Genomic DNA, 20649 nt, shown 5'->3' with positions numbered 1-20649 from the left:
GCTCAAAAAAGGCAAGCTCCCTCACCAATAATTGGTAAGGTAGTATTGACCCACTATCCCAAAACACCAAACAAATCAAACCGGAAGTCTTGCAATTCCCCTATGACGTCATAGCAACGCACATCAGTGTAAATCAAAGCATTCGTATCATCAAGAGGAAGTTATAAACGTCTCTTATTGTACTGCCATCTGCCGATAATAAAGAGAACCTCCGGCAGGAATAAGGTGAATACTGCATCGATTTTCTTTTAAATATCTACAGTCATTTTAAAAAGGATAAAAAAAATAATTTAAATAATTGCTTTGTTATTAATTTTTTTTATTTCTGTATAAATACAAAAATATTTATAAATACAAAAATGTTTAATATTATACGTAACGTGTAACTAACCACTCAACACTGCTTAAATTATTACTTAGGACAGTCTAACAAAATGAATATAAGCAGGTATTATTAATTATTTAACAGTACTTAAATTATTACTAAAAACAGCCTAGAAAATTGGATTAATATAGATTATTACAATGTTGCCAATTTAGATGGAGAAATCGTGTTGGTGCCCGCGTAAGAGAAATAAATACATAGAAAATAATATAGTGGCAAACAGTTTAGCAGTTGCTTGCATGAGCATCCACGTGGAATAAAAATACATTTGTCATCCACATCTTTCAAATATCTACAAGAAAAATATCCCAATACGTAAGGCAAGAAATTCTTTATCCGCAACATTCTCTCACTCCTACTAAACACTTTTCTCCAAAGACCTGAAGAAGCCATTAACACTACCACCATCACAATTTATGAATACTAGTATCAATCATAAACCACGAATCCGTTCCACAAACGAAGTTCGAAGTGTTTGAGAAATGGTTTGACACGAAAAATGCATCGTCCAATTTTTTCCCGCCTCGTTATGCTTGTGACGGTTTTTCCTTCCTCCTTTGCATCCTGGGAAAACAAAATAAAAACCAAGACAATCAATCACATCCCAAATGTCTTTGTTATCTCCGACGAGATGGATCATAATACACTTCATTGAGGAAGAAAGAAAAAAATAATGTAAACTCCTGATTCATTCAAATCTTCCATCGCGTCTGTTTTGCATAGCTACGACTTCTTAACGGTGGGGAGAATTACCTGTCGTAGCTTTTGTCGCTGGCTATAAGGTATTTTGTTTTCCCAAATAAGATGGATACATGTTTAAAACATGAATACGTGGAAATCTGGAAATAAATAGCTGGAAAATACCTATTCTTAATTTGCTTATTGGGAACATGAATCACTATGAATACGAAAAAGGGAAAACTAAGATTTGGTCAAACAGCTCATTTTTATTTGCAATTCGGTTTATAGTTGTGCAATATTTCACGAAGTAAGGAATTACCTTTTGTTGATTGCTGTTATTACGCTCGCTCAACGTCGCTAAAAACATTGGTCAAATGTTTTTTACTCTCTCGTTATGCTTGTGATGTTATTCTTTTCCTCTGAATTTTGAAAAAAACAAAATCAATAAGAAGACATCACGTCTTCTTTTTGATTTTGTTTTTAATACATCAATAAGAAAGATACTAAATGTCTTTGTTACACTATAAAAAATTCCAGATGAAATTACGATAAAAACTATTGGCACACTGAGTGCCGGTACTTCTTATCGGATCATGTGAGGGAACAACTTACTTAATGTGCCATAATTTTTAGAGTAATAATTGCCAAAAATCACTAAATCACTCTAATTAAATAAATGTTACTCTAAAAATTACGAAAATAAATAACAATTAGATTTCCGATAACGATAATAACGATTAGATAAAAATTACGAGGAATAAATAACAGAAGTACCTAATTTGTTAAAATCTTTCAGCTCCGCTGCTTTGGTAGCTACGACGATGAGGGAAACAACCTGCCGTAGCTTCTGTTACTGGTTGTAAGATATTTGTTTTTTCAAATAATATACATGCACATTAAGGAAAAAAGATTTAGAGTACAAAGCTGGGAAGATATATTTTACTTTTGGTACTTTAATGAGTATGGACACAAATAAAAACAACCTGACATTTAGTCAATCAGCTCGTTTTGAATTTTCTACAATTCTTTCATACGTTTCTAGTTTTATAACACTTTATGAGCAAGCACTACGTCAGCAAAATTGTTTGGCTGCTTTGTTATGCTTGTGGTGGCTTGCTTCTTATTTGTACCAATGAAGAAACATTCTAATTAACCGCATCTAAAATGTATTTGTTACCTCCAGCAAGATGGATCGTGATTCCCTTTGTCATGAAATGTGAAAGACAAGAATAATGCAAACAGCTTATTGAATCAAATCTTTTAGAGCTGTTGTTTTACTTAGTTAAGATTTCTTAATTGAGTTGGGAATCCCCTGAAGTAGATAATTTAGTTGACTACAATATTTTTCTTTTTTGTAATAGAGTGCGTTTAAACATGAATGCAAGGCTAAATTTTGGAATTGGTAGCTGCTTATTTGTGTTTTACTTTGTTTACTTTAAGCTATTTATTTTTGAGTACTATCTTAAGAGTTTCTTTGATAACTTTTCAATTTAAGAGATATTTAGGTTCATTAACTGTCGAGAAAATTACTGTTGTAAGCTCTGTTCCATATTATTTTCGACCGTATACCAGGTATTATCCTCTGGACACCGCTTTTGCTCTGGAGATAGTGCACTGGTTCCTTGGGTTATCCATCCACTTTTCCTTCGAGGTTAATATCTTCCTTACCTGTACTATGCATGATTCTTTATCGCCTTACGAGATCATCGCCAACAAAACCAATTATTTTTATTTTTTGAAATGCCGGATGCTATTTTGGCAATGTATGAAATAATTGTCCTGATGAGGTTATTATGTAAATGATGTGCATATTACGGTGAATGACCGAAATCGGTGGTTGTTGACTTTCATCGGTGAATGTTGACAATCAAATTAGTCGCTTTGGTGAATGTCCGAAATATTTATTACATCTGATTTCATATTAATTTATTCCTGGATATAATTATATTTATTCGATATTTTAATACTTACTGACGATAGATTAGAACAAACATCAGTGGTTGGAGTATCGAGCAAATGTATACCGGGCAGTGGCACTTGACCTTAAAAAAACATCAGTGTAGGGTATACCGGGCAAATGTATTCCGGGAAGTGGCACTTGGCCTTAAAAAAACATCAGTTTAGGGTATACCGGGCAAATGAATACCGGGCAATGGCGCTTGGCCTTAAAAAAACATCAGTGTAGGATATACCGGGCAAATGTATATTGAGCAGTGGCACTTAACCAGACCTAGTATGACCTAGACCTTTGGTAAATATCCGAAATATATACTAGGTCTAGTGCCACTTTTGCTATAGCTTAAATATTTTAAAAAAATTAAACAAAGCGTTTGAATCAATTTTAAACTGATAACGAAATTATTGCTTTAAAATTAAAAAAATAATAATAAAAACTGCGCCAGATAAGAGTAATTGAAGTAGTTGCTTCATACAGCGCATGTGCGGAAAAATTTTTCTGAAAAAATTATCCACGTGCATCTAAAAGTGGATGAATATCCCAAGACACCGCACTGGTTCACCCTTGAGGTTATTCCGGTTTGAGTCAAAGTGGTGGCTGGTTGATGCGAATTCTACTCCCGGCTAGTACCGATCAAAGTCCTGACGTAAAATATCCTCAGTGGTGGACGGATCAGGGGTTAGAGTCAAGGCCATAGCCCATCCTTGGGAGTTAGTGACAAATATGACGACTGCGCTTAACTGATAAAAAGTGATGCAAACATACAAAAAGTCCTCCAGTCACCTTTATTAGTGCGTGAAAATGTTAATAGAGGTAAACAGAGTAACGGTAACTCAGGGAATAGAGCCTTCTCCTTCCAATGAGATAATACAGGTTCGAATCCCAGTGGTGGCTGTTTGGGGAAATGTTTATCCTCCGGCTACTCCTGACCTCAATGCCCCCTTGCCATCCGTCAGGTGAGTAGGCTTAGTGGTTTTCTTCTACGTGTAACAAAATACGAGTTACTTAAATCAAAATGTATTCCTAGAAGACTAGTTTGTCCCAATACTTGATCCAGGAGCTCCCTTGTTTTTTGGGTTGAGTTTAAAATTACAAGGCTATGGAGTTGGACCTTGATATTCGTAAACTCAGAATTGGGTCAGCTTTGCAAAAAATAAAATAAAATGTATTTCCATGCTTGAAAGTTTTCTGGTGTTAAGGGTAAAAAAATAAAGATGATTTTATTAAAATTTCCACTTATTATCGGTCAACTTTTGTTAAGCCACAATGATTTTTTTCCATAAGGATTTAAGGGTAAGATGAAAATTACTCTAAAGTGATTATCTTAATTCATGTTATAGTTAATCTAATTGCCTATATCTAAGTACACTCATGGTCAAGAAAATTAGCGTACCAAGAAGGATTCGTCAAAATGAAACAAAATTTTAAAACGTAATGACTAATTTGATATAAGTAAATGATTAGAAAATCAAAGATTATCGTTTTTCTTTGATTTTCTAATAATTTACTTATATCAAAGTAGTCATTACTTACGCAAAATTTTGTTTCATTTTGACAACTCCTTCTTGGTGCACTAATTTTTTTGTCCATGAGTGTATATTTCAATTATAGCGATAAGGTAAGACAAAAAAATCTTACTTCATAACTATGGCTCCTTTAATTTTAACTTTTACAACAAATTCAATAACACTTACTTTATGAATAATGCTGGGGAACAAATTTTTTGTTGCATTTATGCAAATCGATGCGGATTAACTCCCCCGGAAATTTGTCGCAACATTTACGCAACCCCTTGTTTTATATAACGTTTTTAAACTTAGACATTTCGACAAAAGCATGTTGTACACCAACTAAACGACTTATTAAACAACGACTAAACATGTTATTTTAGAAGAAAAAAGATGCTGAGCAGCGAGCGAAACTCATTTTAAATTAACGATACAAAAGTATCTAAGATCAGTTAACAAATCTCATGCAATAGGAAACAAAGGAACAAAAAATATTCCTCTGAGTAATTTCTTTTAACTTTTGCAACAAATATGCAGTAAATCTTATTTTATAAATATGACCTGATTTTTACCTAATAAAAAAAATTCTTGATCTTAATTTTTACCTCTCACTTAACCTTATAACTAACACTTATCCAACTTGTTTTAATTTTTTAAATAAATATATAACAAGTCTTAACTAACACTATATCTCCTGATTTTTATCTTCCTATCATATTTTTATCAGATAAACCAGAATTCCTGGTAGCAAGCCTGGAGAAATTTGACGTCATCGAGGGAGAAACGTTGATCGTTAATTTGACGGCCAGAGCTCATCCCGGTGTGATCACTTATACTTGGAAGAAAGGTTTGGTATCCCCCATCCCCCCAACTCCAATCAGGGGGGAGGGAGGCAAGATCAATCTCCGAGTCACTTCCAGAGGACCCCTGCTGGAAATCAAGGACTCCCGAAGGGAAGATGCTGGACAATACGAATGTGAAGCAACCAATTCTGAAGGCACAGGCCAAACCATCATAGTCGTTAACGTTCTATGTAAGTAATTTTTCTAGCAGAGAATTGCGCTTTTTTTCTTCTTTTCCTTCATACTCAATGAATCCTTGGGTTGGAGAAATAATCAATCTGGATAAAATCGGATTGGCAGTATTGGTTTTAATATTTCTTATTAATTATATTTCGTCTCATTTTTTTTTCACTGAGAAAAAAATTCAGTTGAAATTACCGTACTGTATGTTAATAATATTTCAAATTATGAATTTTAAAAAAAACTGTAATCCTTTTTAATAAAAAATCTGCTGTATTTAAACCATTCATTTGATATTTTCGTCTTTAAAGAAAATTCCATTCTCTTCAAATATATAGATTAGAAATAAGAGTCGACATGTTTCGAGCTCACAAAAGTAGGAGCCCATTTTCAAGACTGCATTTTTTTAATCAAGTTATAATCTTACCACATCAGTTTCTTGGAATTTTTTTTCTTTTTTTTAACATTCATTAGGTAATTGTTTGTTCGTATGGAAACGGCTTACACGAAATTTTGGTTTTCAAAATTATATTTGTTATTACCTACCATTTAGTAAAAAAATTCTGAAAAGAAAATTCATCCAAATGATGGTTTTCGTGCAATGCTTTGAGCTATCATGATAAAATTTCCAAATTTTACCACATTTACCAAATTTTAACACACATTATAAAAACTTTATTTCAGAGTTTATTTTACAAAAGATATCTACACAGCGCATTGGTTAAAATTACTGAAATCTTTGGTATTTCCATAGAGCCAGCAGAACAGTAAATTTTACTAGATTATTGTAATTTATGCGGTATTTTTTCTCTGTGCTAATGGGTTTTTTTTCCCTCTGAGATATTAGACAATGAATTTTAAATAACATTCAAAACTCGGAAACGATTCAATTTAAATCGTTAACTTAAAAACCATATATTTTATTATGGGTAAATGTGCAAAATAATTTTTCAAGAGTGATGTATAAAACGTTTGATATTTTCAAAGTTAATAAGTCTTTATTACTTTCAATAGAAGCTAATAAATAAATTACTAAGAAGAAATAAAATTGTATCCAAAAATTTCGTTTTTAAAAAATTTTTATAATAAACAAATAAACAGTTCCAGATATAATATATATTTCTATAATAGTTATATATCACTCCATAAAAATATTTCACAAAGCAACTCGAGTTTGTTACAAATTTGTCATAACTTAATCTTTAATCAAATCAAGTACGTAAAGTAAAGAAGAAGAAAAACTTTCCGTAAACTTTAAAAATAATTTAAACTTTAAGTACACTACTGTATTGATTTGCATGGCTGTAAATGAGTTAAATTATTTTCAGTTTAATTAAAAATACACACTGTTATTTTGTAAATGTTTACTTTGTTGCTTTTAAGATTTATACACAACTAGTGAAAAGCGTTAACTTAGTTATTTCTTGGGAAATAAAATTTAAAAAAATAGCTTTCATCTCTCGCCACCAAATTAAAAGAAAACTTTTGTTTAAGCTGTTTTTTTCTTTCTTTATCATAGTTTTAAGTTTTAAAGTTAACGCATTTAATGAAAAAATTTAACAAGCATGTCAAAAGCAGCACGCGAGGAAGTTAACTTATAACGCAATCTAGCTTAAGATGTATTAACAGTTTCTTAACAGTTAGGTTCATATAAAATAGAACAAATAGACTGTATTTACGAACATCTATCAATTAAACATTCATTTTTTCTAGAACTTTTTAGAATATTTTTGATAAAAAAAAATGTGGGATTCGCATGTCACAAAGTATAGACGATATCGTCGATAACATTATCATTAATTTTAAAGTGATCATAAAAATTTATACATTTATACTAACTTTAATGTTAAGTTAATTTAATTTATAGAAAGATATTTGTATCATCAATTATGTATGGAACTTTAACATAATGCTAATTAAATTTTTTAATGCAAATAAGGATACTTGGTACGTCTCAAATAAGCGTTGTTGCAAACAGTAATATGATTGTTGAAATAAATTCATATAGTAATTAATAAGTTAATTTGGGAAGCTATGATAAATCGAAACTCTTTGCGTTGAAATAATATAATATCGCTTTATTGCATTAAACGAATAATCTTTAATACAAATCATATATAGTTATAAATATAGTTAACGAGTTAACGAATTAGTTGAACAAGTAATCTGTAACATAATTGGTATAATAAATTATAAATATATACCATGATGATTATAAATTACAATGCTTTCATTTATATTTCTGATTTTTACATTTAGATACATTAGCTAAAATTTAAAACATTAGAAGAAATGTTACATTGCTTTCAAATTTTAAATCTTTGAAGCATGGACTCATTGTCCGTCTGTCTAAATGTTGTACCATGCCATTGTTTATATTTTTTACATATCATTTTATTCTCAATAATCCATTCTGTTAAAAGAATTTTGGAAGGAAACAATATTTTTATGTTGACCCCCATTTGTTTATAATAACTATTTTCTCTCATTTTTATCTGAATGAGTAAAAAAAGATATCCAAAACGAAAACAAATCGAAGTTCTAAAAACAAAATTAGGCATCTTGAATTAATTATAACTGTCACAGCACAAGTATTTTACTGTAATATTATGCATTAATGTTACTAAAAACGTTAAAAAAAATTAAAAACACTTATTACTTTTTTAATGCATAAGCCTAAGTAAATATATTTAAAACTTGTAAGGACATGGAAAAATGACCGTATAATCATTCTTAGTTTGAAAGTAAAATCTTTAAAACTCAATTGATTTGAGCTTCGAAATTTGATACCAAGTTTAACAAATATATTAAAACTGGAATCTGTAAAATATAAAATCGAAATTTAGTCACTTTCAGAGTATTGTCCAAAATTAATAATACTGTACTCATTTTACTGCTAATGCAAAACTAATTATCTATCACAAAAGAGCAAAGAATGGTAACTGACATGCAAAACTAAGTGTTTTAAAAACTTTATAATATAAAGGGGGGGGGGAGACATTTTCAAATTATGAAAGGTTCGAGCACCACCTTTTTCTAGAACACTTCAAACTGCTTCATTTGCCGAAACGCATATTAAAGACTCTAAGCTTTCAGCCATCGCTAATAATCTCTTCAAATCGAATTAATCTACGACACGTCATATTTCATCAGATATCCCTCCCTTCAAGGAGCAATCTCTCCATTCCAGAACCACCCCCAATTCTAGAATTCTTATCCCCCATCTTGCCGCCCACTCAATCAAATCTTTCAAATTGAGTTATAAAGAAATTCCCTGACACAAGCGGAAATTTCCCTACTCTTTGGAAAACGCAGAATGAAAGGGATTTAAACACGTAGCCATACAAAAGAGCCTTGTTCAGAAAATCTCAAAACATTCTTTTGAACTGTAACCCCTCTCCCATTTTCCCACCAATCCTGGATATTCCGGGATTTTCCATCTTTTCTTGATGCATTAAACGCGGGAATTGTGAACTCTCAGGAGGATAATGAGGTTTTCCGGTAAAACTGATTTTTATCTTATGTCCTTCTTTTTAGCGAAACAACAATACAATAATTTTAGGCGATGAATACCAGTTTAATGGTTTCGGGGGAGACCCTCGTGTTTGCCCGAATGGCTCTCTTCTATGCCCTGTGCCCTGGCACAATAGATTCTGGAATGATTTTCCTGGTGATGGGCTTTATTCCTTCATGGTTCAATTCGTGATATGCATATTCAGCCATTTGGCAAACAGAAAAGACTTACACACGCATTGAACGCGAATTAGTTGCAGCTTTTATCGCCAGAACTAATTGAGTAAGCTTGAAATGGCGTCAATTTATAAAGGATCTTTGAAAAATGATACATAGAGCCTTCATTATTTTTCTTAATTGGGCAAATGTTCTAAAATATGTTTTTCCGTGTTATCTGTTTACTTTATTTGGATAATTATTATGTGTAGATTTCATCAGTGAAAGTAGAATAATAATTAGGAAAATCCATATTTTAATTAGGTTTTTGATTGTTCTAAGGAAATTTTTATTTTTGATTGAAAGAATGCAATGATAACTGCAATTTATGAAGCTTAATTGACAAATGCAATGCTAAAACTTTATTATTGCTTGTAAATAAGGCTATTATTGCTTGTAATTTTCCGATGTATTGATTGTCAAAGATTTTTTTGCACTTTTTAACAGACATTCATCTCATCTAGAAATCAATCCCTCCAATGTGATAAAATAAAATAAAATTATTTAAAATAAGCCATTTTTATAACTTTCCCTGAAAAAATTGTTTCGAAAAACGAAGAAATGGGTCATTTTATAGAAACATAAAATTAAAAATTTTACTTTATTAAACAATAAAAGTAAATATTTATCCAAAAGATATTAATATCTCAAAACACCGAACACTCAATCTTATTATTTCCTTCATATTATGATAAATTTGTTGAATATGAACCCATATTTTCTCTGGTGAATTGATAGGAAAAATTTTTTTTGAACTCTTTCCTTTACTTAAACAGCTATCCATCTCTTCCAGCAATCAATTTCCCTAGTGAAATAAAATAAAACAAAGTTAAAGTAAGCCATTTTTATGACTTTCTCTAAAATAATTCTTTTGAAAAATGGAGAAATAGGTATATTTTGTAGAAACATCAAATTGAAAATTTCATTTTATTAAAAAATAAAATTTAATATATGTCCACAAGGTAATATTGATGTCTAAAGACACCAAATACTCAATTTCATAATTTCATTCGTATCATTACAAATTTTTTGAATCTAAACCCATATTTTTTTCTGATGTATTGATTGTCAAACATTTTTTTGCACTCTTTAACAGACATCCGTCTGTTCATCTGTTCGAGAAGTCAATCCCTCCAACGGGATAAAATAAAATTAAATTATTTAAAATAAGCCATTTTTATGACTTTCTCTGACACATTCTTTCCAAAAATGAAGAAATTTTTGTAGAACCATCAAATTAAAAATTTTACTTTATTGAAAAATAAAATTAAATATTCATCCAAAAGGAAATTTTGATGTCACAAAGCACCAATTTACTCAATCTCATAATTTTCTTCACATCGTGATAAATTTGTTGAATATAAGCCCATATTTTTTTCTGCTGTATGATAGTCAAAAAATTTTTCTCTCTCTTTCTTTTACTTTAATAGCCATCCTTTTTTTCTAGCAATCAATTTCTCCAATGTGATAAAATAAAATAAAATAAATTAAAATAAGACATTTTTGTGACTTTCTCAAAAACATTTCTTTTGAAAAAAAATAGAAATAGATAACTTTTGTAAAAACATCAAGTTAATAAATTTACTTTATTAAAAACTAAATATACTCTCCTAAAGTATAATATTGATGCCTTAAAAAACTAAATATTTAATTTCATATCTTTTTTCATATGATGACAAATTTTCTGAATATAAACCCATATTTTTTCTGATGTATTGGCATTCAAAGAACTCTTTCCTTTACTCTAACATATATCCTTTTGCTCTAGCAATCAATTTCTCTAATGGGATAAAATAATCTTATCCGAAACTTGAACTTATTCATTATGTTTGTTTTAACTTTTTTATTCAAGTAATTCAATTTTCATAAAAATTTAGATTTGCTCAAAATATTAAAAAAATTCTTGCACATAGGGATTGATTTTTTATCAATGAAGGAGCTCGTATTTTTTTGTACCTGTGGTGCACCTTTTCATGCTCTTCTTTTTTAAAGAAAATACTTTTTATTTTTATGGTGATTAATCTTCTTTGGTATCGAATATTTCTGTTTTTTTTCTCTTCCCCTCTGAGGTGATTCATCAAAACTCTTTTGAAGTTAATTTTTATCAACCGTAAATAAATTAATGGAATATTACATAAATGTATTTCTTATCCTACATCTTATATGTTTTGTAACAAGCGTTATTTAATTTTTCTTCCTTATGATTTCGTTTTTGTTAATTAAAATGATTTTTTCAATTAATAAAAACTAAGATTTTTTTTATTACTATAACAACATCCATCTGCAAATAATGGTTTTTCATAAATCACAAACAAAATTGTTAATAATCCAATTAGAGCGAAAATAAATCTATTAACTTTTATCTATTAGTTTTTTAAACTCCATTATTTTTATTATTGTTACTGTTATCCTTAATATAAATTCATTAAGCTGAAATTATTTCTGTTACCTTTAACCTTTCGCTTACGGATGCTACAACACGGGGATCAAAATGTTGGTGCAACATGGTATGCAAAGGGTTAATATCAATTCATTATGTTTAAATTGTTGAATTGACAAATGAAAAAAATATTTAGTTATATTACTAAATTTCTCCTTAAAAGTATTAAAGCACTCTACGTTTTTTATACTTAAATTAATTAGTTTAGGACCCACGAGGAACTTTTTTAACGGCGTGTATTGAAATACTTCTTCTTCTCTTCGGAAAATGGCGGAAGTATTTCTCGAAAGTTACCCTGTGGGTACCTGTAAACTTATAGTTTGTCTAAAATAAGAACTCCCTAGCCACTCGTCTGGACCCGTAGCGGTGACTATAGTAACGAGGCTTAACTATTTGAAGTAGGGGTGTGGGGTTCAGGTTTTGTCTCATGGGCGAGAGAAAGGGAACATTTTTCTTCGGTCTATTGTGTTAGCCCTAGAGTGAAGAGAAGCTACTGTTTGTCTACGATAGGTACTCTGTCCGCCATTCGTCTGGAGGGGTGGCGGGGACTATGGTAACGAGGTATGATTATTTCAAGTAGGGGTGCGGGGTCCCTCTTTAAGACTGGTTTCGGTGGGAAAAAAGGAGACTTCTTTCTTCGATCTATTGTATTAGCCCTAGAGTTAAGAGAAATGAGCATTCGCGCCTGAAACATCGTTTAGAGCGTGTGATTCCTTTTTTTTTTATCTTTTCTCTTTTTCAAAAGCTTCTGTTTTAGAAAAAAAATTTAAAAAATTTATATGTATGTATGGAATTTGTATGGAAATTGTATAAAATTGTTTAAAGCAGCTCAATGTTTTATTAATAAATAACTCATCTATAAATTTGTCATCATAGTAAATTGGTTATTAAGAAAAAAATAAATTTGCTAATAAAAACTGTTTTTAATAAATAGTGAAAAAAAACTGTCTACAGGTTACAATAAAATATGAATAAGAAAACATAATTTAAGCAAAAAAAACTTCAGATAATTTCAGATGGTTTGATGGGTGCTGATAAAAATCATCGTTGATAATTTTAGATTTCATCCTAGTTGCGGTCACTTGCTTTCAGTTTCAAATAAATAAATAAATAAAATATTTAAAAATTAATAATCAAAACAAAGATATTTAATATTTCTCCGGCACAGATAACGTGAACTATTTTTATTTTCAGCAAAAGTTTTATCTCCTTTTAAAATCAGAGTTATTAAGCTTAAGCTCTTCACTTTTTCCAGAAAATTCAAGCAATAAAAGAAATTAACTGCTTTAAAAAATGTGCAAGTTTAGAAATTAAACCATCTAACAATCAATGAACATTCATAATGAATATTGTAAAATTAAAAAGTAATATTAAAAAAACCTGTACTACCCTTAATGTCAGAATTTGTTCACTTTTTTTCCTTTGTATTTAAAAAATAACAACTGATTGAATCGAGAGAATTATTTTAAGTAAGAAAGAAATATTCATGCGAATCTTAAAAAAGTTCTTGAATCAGATTAAATAAGTCTCCTACTGGTGGCTGAGTCAGCCAATCTGGTATACTCCCCATAAAAGCTATCATCGAAGGCGAAAGAAAAGGAGACCTTTTCATCGAAGCCACCCTCCCTAAAATGCTCTCTTCTTGTTTCCATAGCACCAGACTGCCGCAGACTTTGTGGCGGACAGAGTACCTATCGTAGACAAACAGTACACTCCCTGAAATGCGTTATTCTTGTTTTCATAACAGCAGACGGCTTCAGACTTTGCGGCGGGAAGAGTTCTCACCGTAGACATAAGTCACGGATGTAAGGAACATCACCAACGCCGCAGACCCGTTCATAAGGTAGGCCACATTCACACAAGACACAACAGAGATTAACACATCCATGCTCCAAGCGGGATCTGAATCGCAACCATTGGCTTCGCAGTCAGGCACGCTGATCACTCAGCCACTTGGACGGCAGGACGTGTGAGATGAAAAACTTGTTTTTATGCAAAACAGTGAAATAAAGAAAATTTTGATAACAAATCATAACATAAAGTGTGTTAAATAGAAATTTCGATTACGAATCACCATATTAGAATAAAAAAAATTAACAGAAAAAGTACCTTAAAGAAGAACAGAAAGTTCATGTTAAAGATGACCAGAACTTTCATTCTATGACATATAACTTAAATTACTAGTATTTTTTTCTCAAAAGAGCTATTATTAGTTTTTGCATATACGCTACAATTTAAGACGTGGAAAAATTTGCATGTGTTTCTCCTATTATAAGGAATAATTCTAAATAATTAGCCAAAAATTTGGGCGATTTTATTACTTTTTAAAAATCATCTCAAAATAAAGTACCAAGTTATTTTATTAAATATTTTTTTAATAATTTTAGCAGGGATCAAAACATTTCTTTAATAAAAGTGTGTTTAATTTTTGTTTGTGTTTAGATAAAAATTTGTGTTTTGTTTTTTAAAACTCAAATTTTATTTTATTGCTCATTAAGTTATTCCACCGTAAATTTTGTACTGAAGAATAGAATATAAGAATACTGAATGAAATAGAAAATGAAGTAGACTATACATGAAATATGTATACTCTACGAACTAAAATACACCCGAAATAGTCAGGTTCGTCAGTTTTGTAACCAATGATATAATTGTGACAGTGTGGTTATCACTGCGGACAAACTACGTTTGCCTCTCTGACAAACTGGTACCCATTGATCTAAAGATAACTAAGCATTGAACATGTTACAAAATCGAATATAAGAAAAGAGACTTTGCTTTAAAAGTAGCGTAAAGAATATGCATACTTCTGAATTGATTGCAAGAAAACAGACTAGAATGCTTTACATGAAATGTGCACAACGCTCATCTTTCAGAATAGAATAAAGGAAAGTAGACATAAAATGCTTTACATGAATCTGAAGATAAATAAGAATTGAACATGCAACAGAATAGAATATACCTGTAAGAAAAGATAATTGATCATGAAACAGAATAGAATATAAGGAAAGAGACTTGAATGCTTTATAAGTAGTGTAAAGATTAAAAAGAAACAAACTAGAATGCTTTACATGAAATGTACACAATATGCATGTTTCAGAAGAGAATAAGAAGAAAGTAGACTAAAATCTTTTACATGGAATGTGTGGAATATCCATGCTTCAGAATAGAATATAAAAAAAAGACTAGAATGCTTTATGTAGAATTTGTAGAATATACAGGCTTCAGAATAGAATATGAGAATAATTCCAGAATATTCTATTCCATATTTATAGATATTCTGTTCTGCCAAAATATCAGAAGGAAAAAAAATAATTTCTGTCTAAACTTGCGAATTCCCAAGAATAGATCTGGAAATAATCTTGTTAATAAAAGTATGGCGTAAAACAGAATTTTGTTTACGAATAAATGGATTGATGATGCCTTTAAGTAATCTTAGACTTAGCCTTTGCCAGATTTAAGAACCTAATTTCGTGAGGTGAAAGCATCGATAGAAGAACACGTGACCGAAAAGATGATTGTGGCAATGCTATCCTCAACTGATAGCAGGGCAAAGTAATCCCATTGCTTACTATTAACTTAACGGGGGAGTTTTCTCCTTGGAATTATTAAAAAGTTAGTCAAGAAATAGCGTGTGTTGTAAGCAAATCGAAACCAATTACCGAATTTTCGTTTATTTTATGGAATTTTAAGAACTTAAGTCCGGATCTATAATTAATGTATGTCAGTTTAATGTTATTGCAGCAGTTTAGTTAAGATGGTTTTCTATTTTAAAGCCATTTGACTTAGAATTATGCCTCTTGGACATGGAAACAGAAAAGATATATTAAAAATAATATATTTTATGTAACTAAACAGGTTTGTTAAAATAATAGATTATTTTTAAAGGTATATTCTTGTAGATCCATTGTTTCCAAGCTATTTCTAGAATAAAAATAGGAAGTTCGTTAATAAACGAAAATTTAAATTTTACCTCAAGATAAAAAGCTTGCATTAATGGAATAAAAATTTAACACATATGTGTTAGGGAAATAATTAAATTATTATTTGAAATAAATGTAATGCAGTAAAAATTTACTTATTAGTGAATAACTGAATAATTATTTATTTTTCCACGATCATACAGTGCGAAAAATTCCGAATCAAATTACGGTTTCAAAAAAAATTGCCCGAATGCAACATTATGTAATATCTATTTTACCGTGAAATCTATTTTTACTGTAAAAATTATAACATAATTTTTACAGTAATATTTATTTAATCACAGTGATTCATTGATTTTACAGTAAATATTACTGTTTAAAAATTAAAGAATTTCACATTTTTTTCTGCCTAAAATCTTGCGGTAAGAATAGATTTTACGATAAAACGTGCTGACAACCTGAGTACCGGGATTGATCTGGAATTTTTTACAATGTATGCTATTTTCATTGTGTCAAGCATATTTTTGATTCCTTAGCTTTATTAGTTATTGTTGCCCTTTCTATCTTTTTATTGATAATTTACTCTGTTCCGGTAACAGCTGTTCCGGGACACCGATTCACTCCAATGATTTCTTTTTCTCTTATTTTACATTTCTTTCCGTAATTGCATCAAACACTGTTTCTAACACTATCTGGATGTATGTAAAGTAATGTATGTAAATTTGGATGTAAGTAAGTTTAGTTTACTATAACCGTTTTCCATTTCCATGCATTGCAGGAAATCAAATTTTCAGACATTATCTCATGATATAGAATTTCTTATTTAGCACATTTTTAATACTTTTTTTCATTATGTTGTATTAACATAGATCAAAATAAGTGAAAAATATTATATTTAGTATTCCAATAATTTATGGTTATAAAACACACTAATATACTAAAACACACTAATATACTACTTTTAATACTTTTTTTCATGTAACACCGTTGTCTTTCTCTGCGTTAAAGGTAAAATCTTCCAACCACGGCTCATTTCCAAACAATACTTTTTTTTTCTAATTTGAACACATTTGCAGTAATTTATATCTAAGAGATACAGTTATTCTTCATTGAAATTTCCTTTATTTACAAAAACATTGCTTAATTTTTGACTATCAATGAAAAAGATTTCGAACTACTATTTCGGATTTTATATTTTAATATAAATATACGATTTCGATAATCTAAAAGGTATTTTTAGTACTATTAGAATGTTTTTTACAATTAAAAAATAAACTAAGCTAAACTCAGTGGCGCGACAGTTCAAGAGGGCAAAGGCCTACTGCGACCATCTCAGTTTTCTTAACCTTGGGCTCTGGCGTGCAGGAGCAGATGTTCCGGTCAGGTGGTCAGCCGAAAGCGGAACCCCCTAGTGTTTAGTTCCCAAGCATGCTTGGTACTCATTTATCGACCCACTGAAGGGATGAAAGGCTGAGTCAACCTTGCCCGGCCCGCGGATCGAACCAGGGACCTGTGCCACGACAGCGCGAAGCGCTACAGCTCAGCCACCGAGTGTCAAACTTAAAAAATACCAAAATATAATTTTGTTTATAATTTGAGTGTCAGTAAAAAAATACAGAGAAATCAATGTCCCATCTGCATCTAACAATAACTCTGACCCTTTTAGATTTTAGTGCTAATTCTTAAATCTTATTAAGATCTTAAATCTTATTAAGATTAAATCTTATTATCAATTTATTTTCACCATTTCAAGCAATTTTACGTTATGACAGTTTTCGGATTGTTTTATGAAAATAACCGAAATTGTTTATTTGTTCTGCAGATCCAGCAGCCGTGACAACAGTAACAAGGAGTGCAGCTCTTGGTGAAGGGGAAGACGCATCTTTTGAATGTGCAGCCATTGGGAATCCCATGCGAAGCGATGTCATTAAATGGCGACGTGAAGGATTTGACATGGGTCACAGGACACAAGAAAAACTAGAATGGGGACGAGCTTATCTTGTAGTACTTAACGTGTCCAGACAAGATGCAGGTGTTTTCGAATGTGCTGCTTATAATGGAATTGGGACAGAATCTGTGGCGAAAGCTCAATTGATTGTTAAGTGTAAGCTTTATAATTTTTATATGAGTCTACCTACATGTTGATTTAATTAAAGCTAACAACTATACAAATATAATATTTTCTTCGTTATTAATAGCATTTTCTAAACACGTTTTTCACTTATATGCGCTTGCTTACATATTAATACAATGAATAAATAGTTGTATAATTGTTAATAAACATATTTATGCAATCAAAGTGAAAAAAAAAGGTTAACTTCGTGCTAGAGTTGAACCCGCTGGCAAAACTTGTGCAAGATGGTGGCGTGAGCCTCAGATTTATTTTGATCTCCCAGTCAGAAATATTATTAAGGCTTTCTACATTGCTTTAGAAAACCTCCTTTCGTATTACAAGGTTATTACAACACCCAAAATCATTAAAATGCGAGTCTCTTTAAAAACTTTTTTAAAATACGAAACATTTAGCTTAAAGCTTTAGAAACTATTTCTTTCTTTCTTTCTTTATTTATTTTTTATTTTTTTTTTGTAGAATCCTTTTTTTTTCTTCCTTAAATGAGTATCTGGGCTCAATAGCTCAATGCAAAAGACTTCGTTTCCTCCCACCTCTCTTTCCCTAATTTGTTTAAATTTTTCGAACACCAGTTTAAAGAGGTTTTTTTCTAAAATTGCACTTTCTCAAGCTTTCGATCGTTTTAAACTTTTTCCTATAATAGTTTTCCTGTAATAATTTTCCTACCAACTTCATTTTACTCACACTGCGTTCAATCCATTTTTTTTTTCAAATTTAATTTTAAATGTCAATTTTTTTTAATAATATAAAGATGATTGAAATCAAAAATATTTTTGATTTAAAATTTACAGATTCCGAATTTTTCTTTTTTTACAATTAATAAATTACACACTAATGAATTTTCATATAATTTCTTTCAGTACACTTAGCTTTGTAGTATTAAACATTCCTTTGATTTAAATCTTTTGAAACTACTAAGTGCAGCATTAAAATACAATTATTATAATAAGCTAAGAAGACAAATTCGGTGATGCTGCAAAACATTACAAAAGATTCTACAAGTGAATAAGGCTAAACAACTTGAAAAAAGCCCAATTGGTGTCCCAGATACAGATATACAATAGTTTTGTGTTTATGCAGAACTTTCATTTAAATACCCGGACAGAAAGTAAAACCGGGAAGCACAGAAATGCAGAAAAAAATGCAAACAAGTTATAACAAGGGAAAATAAGCGTTTGACAAATTGGTAAGGGAAATTAGCTTAAGCAAGATAGTCAAGTAATAATAATTTAGTCAATGACTTTCCTAGCACTCCATTATTTTCACATCTACAATTTTTTTAAAAATTTCTGCATTGTAGAGCACTTATGGTTCTCACTCTACCCCCTCTTTCTTATTTCCTTTCTTTTTTGCCTATTTTGTACAAGTTTGTTCCCCGCTCCTATTTTACCATTCTGTAACTTGTGTGTAATTATCTTTTGCATCTCTGCGTTTCCTTCTTTCAGTTTCCTAGTAGCCCTTAGGAAAATTTGCCATAGGTTTGTCATAAAAAAATGCCATAGGATATTCCTATGGGGTTTTGCCTGTGGAAAAATTTTGCCATACACTTTTGCCATACATGTATAGCAAAATTTTACCATACGTATATGGCAAAAGTGTATGGCAAAATTTTACCATAGGCAAAACCCCATAGGAATATCCTATGGCATTTTTTTATATGGCAAATTTTTGCCATTAAACTAAGATGTGCTACAGCTTAGTTTTATACGTATATACGTATGGCAAATATTGCCATACGTATATGGCAAAATTTTGCCATAGGCCAAACCCCATAGGAATATGCTATGACATTTTTTTATATGGCAAATTTTTGCCATACGTATATTGCAAAAGTGTATGGCAAAATTTTGCCATACGTATATTGCAAAAGTGTATGGCAAAATTTTGCCATAGGCAAAACCCCATAGGAATATCCTATGGCATTTTTTTATATGGCAAATTTTTGCCATAAAACTAAGATGTGCTACAGCTTATGACGAAATATTTTTCCATAGGCTATGGTACACCTTCGCCATACAGCTATGGCAACATTTCTCGTTGATATTTTACCATACATCAAAAAATAGTTACTTACAAGAATCTTTCGCAGTAGATATTAAAAATGCAAAACTTAATAATTGTAGAATAAATATATATCCAGAAAGCTTTTTTTTAAAGTTTCTTTGATAAACTTCCCCTGTTTCACTTAAAGAATCCTTTCTGAATGCTGTTCTTATTCAAAGAAATTTTAAACGGTTAGTACTAACCGTTAGAAAATGGGTCCGGTGGTCGGAGTGAGTGGGGAAAATATTGGTTAATGCTGATTAGGAACAAAATATATTGAGTACAGGCAACCAATATTTGTTAAAACTGTAAAAAACAAGAAAATAGAAAGTGGGTCTGGAGGTCGCAGCGAGTATAAAAAACGTTAATTTGATTGATTGGCATCATAATTAGTTAGATAAGCGTCAGCAGATATTAGAAGAATCTAAAAGAAAGCGAATTTAAATAATGGTGGGAGCGAGTATGAAAATTTTTTAAATTTTGATATGTGATACTAAACTTAAAATTAAACAGACTACTAAAACAATAAAATACTATGAAAACTCAAAAGATAAAGAGTGGGGTTGGTGGTCGAAGTGAAATTAGCTTAAAATTGACCAAACGGGACAAAAGTCGAATATGTAACGGTGCAACCAGTGGTGGCATGTGAACAAAATTTTATCTATAAAAAAGAGATGGTATTAGACTATGAAAAGCTAAGAATAGAAAACAGGCTAAATTAGTTGATCCCCTACTAGTGAGGGATATAAAACTCAGAAAATTTATGTTGAGTTGTGTTAAGCACAGTTAGAAAAGAGAACGCAATATAGAAACATTGGTAAATACAAAAC

At 30.6% G+C, this 20649-nt stretch overlaps 1 protein-coding gene across 1 annotated transcript in view; it reads left to right on the top strand.

Moving 5' to 3' along the window:
* Positions 1-20649, top strand: part of LOC107441037 (nephrin) — a 342812-nt gene that overhangs the window by 258117 nt on the left and 64046 nt on the right. Inside the window, exons 14-15 of the mRNA XM_043050259.2 lie at positions 5259-5564; positions 17468-17749. Of these exons, the coding sequence (XP_042906193.1) occupies positions 5259-5564; positions 17468-17749 (588 nt within the window). The remainder of the gene's footprint in view (positions 1-5258; positions 5565-17467; positions 17750-20649) is intronic.

Source organism: Parasteatoda tepidariorum, chromosome 5 (genome assembly GCF_043381705.1).
Source record: "Parasteatoda tepidariorum isolate YZ-2023 chromosome 5, CAS_Ptep_4.0, whole genome shotgun sequence".
Lineage (NCBI taxonomy): Eukaryota > Metazoa > Arthropoda > Arachnida > Araneae > Theridiidae > Parasteatoda > Parasteatoda tepidariorum.
The sequence above is the reverse complement of the archived record's forward strand: the minus strand, read 5'-3'. Positions and strand labels throughout refer to the sequence as shown.